This window comes from Eimeria mitis, genomic scaffold, assembly GCF_000499745.2.
Source record: "Eimeria mitis Houghton genomic scaffold, Emh_scaff1587, whole genome shotgun sequence".
Lineage (NCBI taxonomy): Eukaryota > Apicomplexa > Conoidasida > Eucoccidiorida > Eimeriidae > Eimeria > Eimeria mitis.
This window is the reverse complement of record NW_013569874.1, coordinates 9,047-9,387: the sequence shown is the minus strand read 5'-3', so window position 1 is coordinate 9,387 and position 341 is coordinate 9,047. Positions and strand designations below refer to the sequence as shown.

At 57.5% G+C, this 341-nt stretch overlaps 1 protein-coding gene across 1 annotated transcript in view; it reads right to left on the bottom strand.

Annotated features, from left to right (window-relative positions):
* Positions 1–341, bottom strand: part of EMH_0040090 (zinc finger MYND domain-containing protein, putative) — a gene marked incomplete at both ends in the record, with an annotated part of 9,576 nt that overhangs the window by 1,235 nt on the left and 8,000 nt on the right. Inside the window, one exon of the mRNA XM_013495464.1 lies at positions 3–341. Coding sequence (XP_013350918.1) covers positions 3–341 — 339 coding nt within the window. The remainder of the gene's footprint in view (positions 1–2) is intronic.

The window sequence follows — 341 nt, the reverse complement described above, 5'->3', positions numbered from 1 at the left end:
AGGGTTGTGTTTGCTGCTGCTGCTGCAGCAGCAGCAGCTGCTGCTGCTGCTGCTGCTGCTGCTGCTTCTTTTGCTGCCGCCGCTGCTCCAGCACATAACGAAACCTTGCTGTTTTTTCTTTGCGTGCTTCTTCTGCTTCTTGCTGCAGCAGCAGCAGCAGCTGCTGCTGCTGCTGCTGCTCCACCTCCCACGGGGTAAGCGGCTGCTGCTGCAACTCCTTACTTGCAGCAGCAGCAGCAGCAGCAGGAGCAGCAGCAGCAGCAGCAGCAGCAGCAGGAGCTCCCGCATGCTCCGAATTAAACAAACGAAGAAAACGAGCAGTGTTGTCAGAACGCATGCAA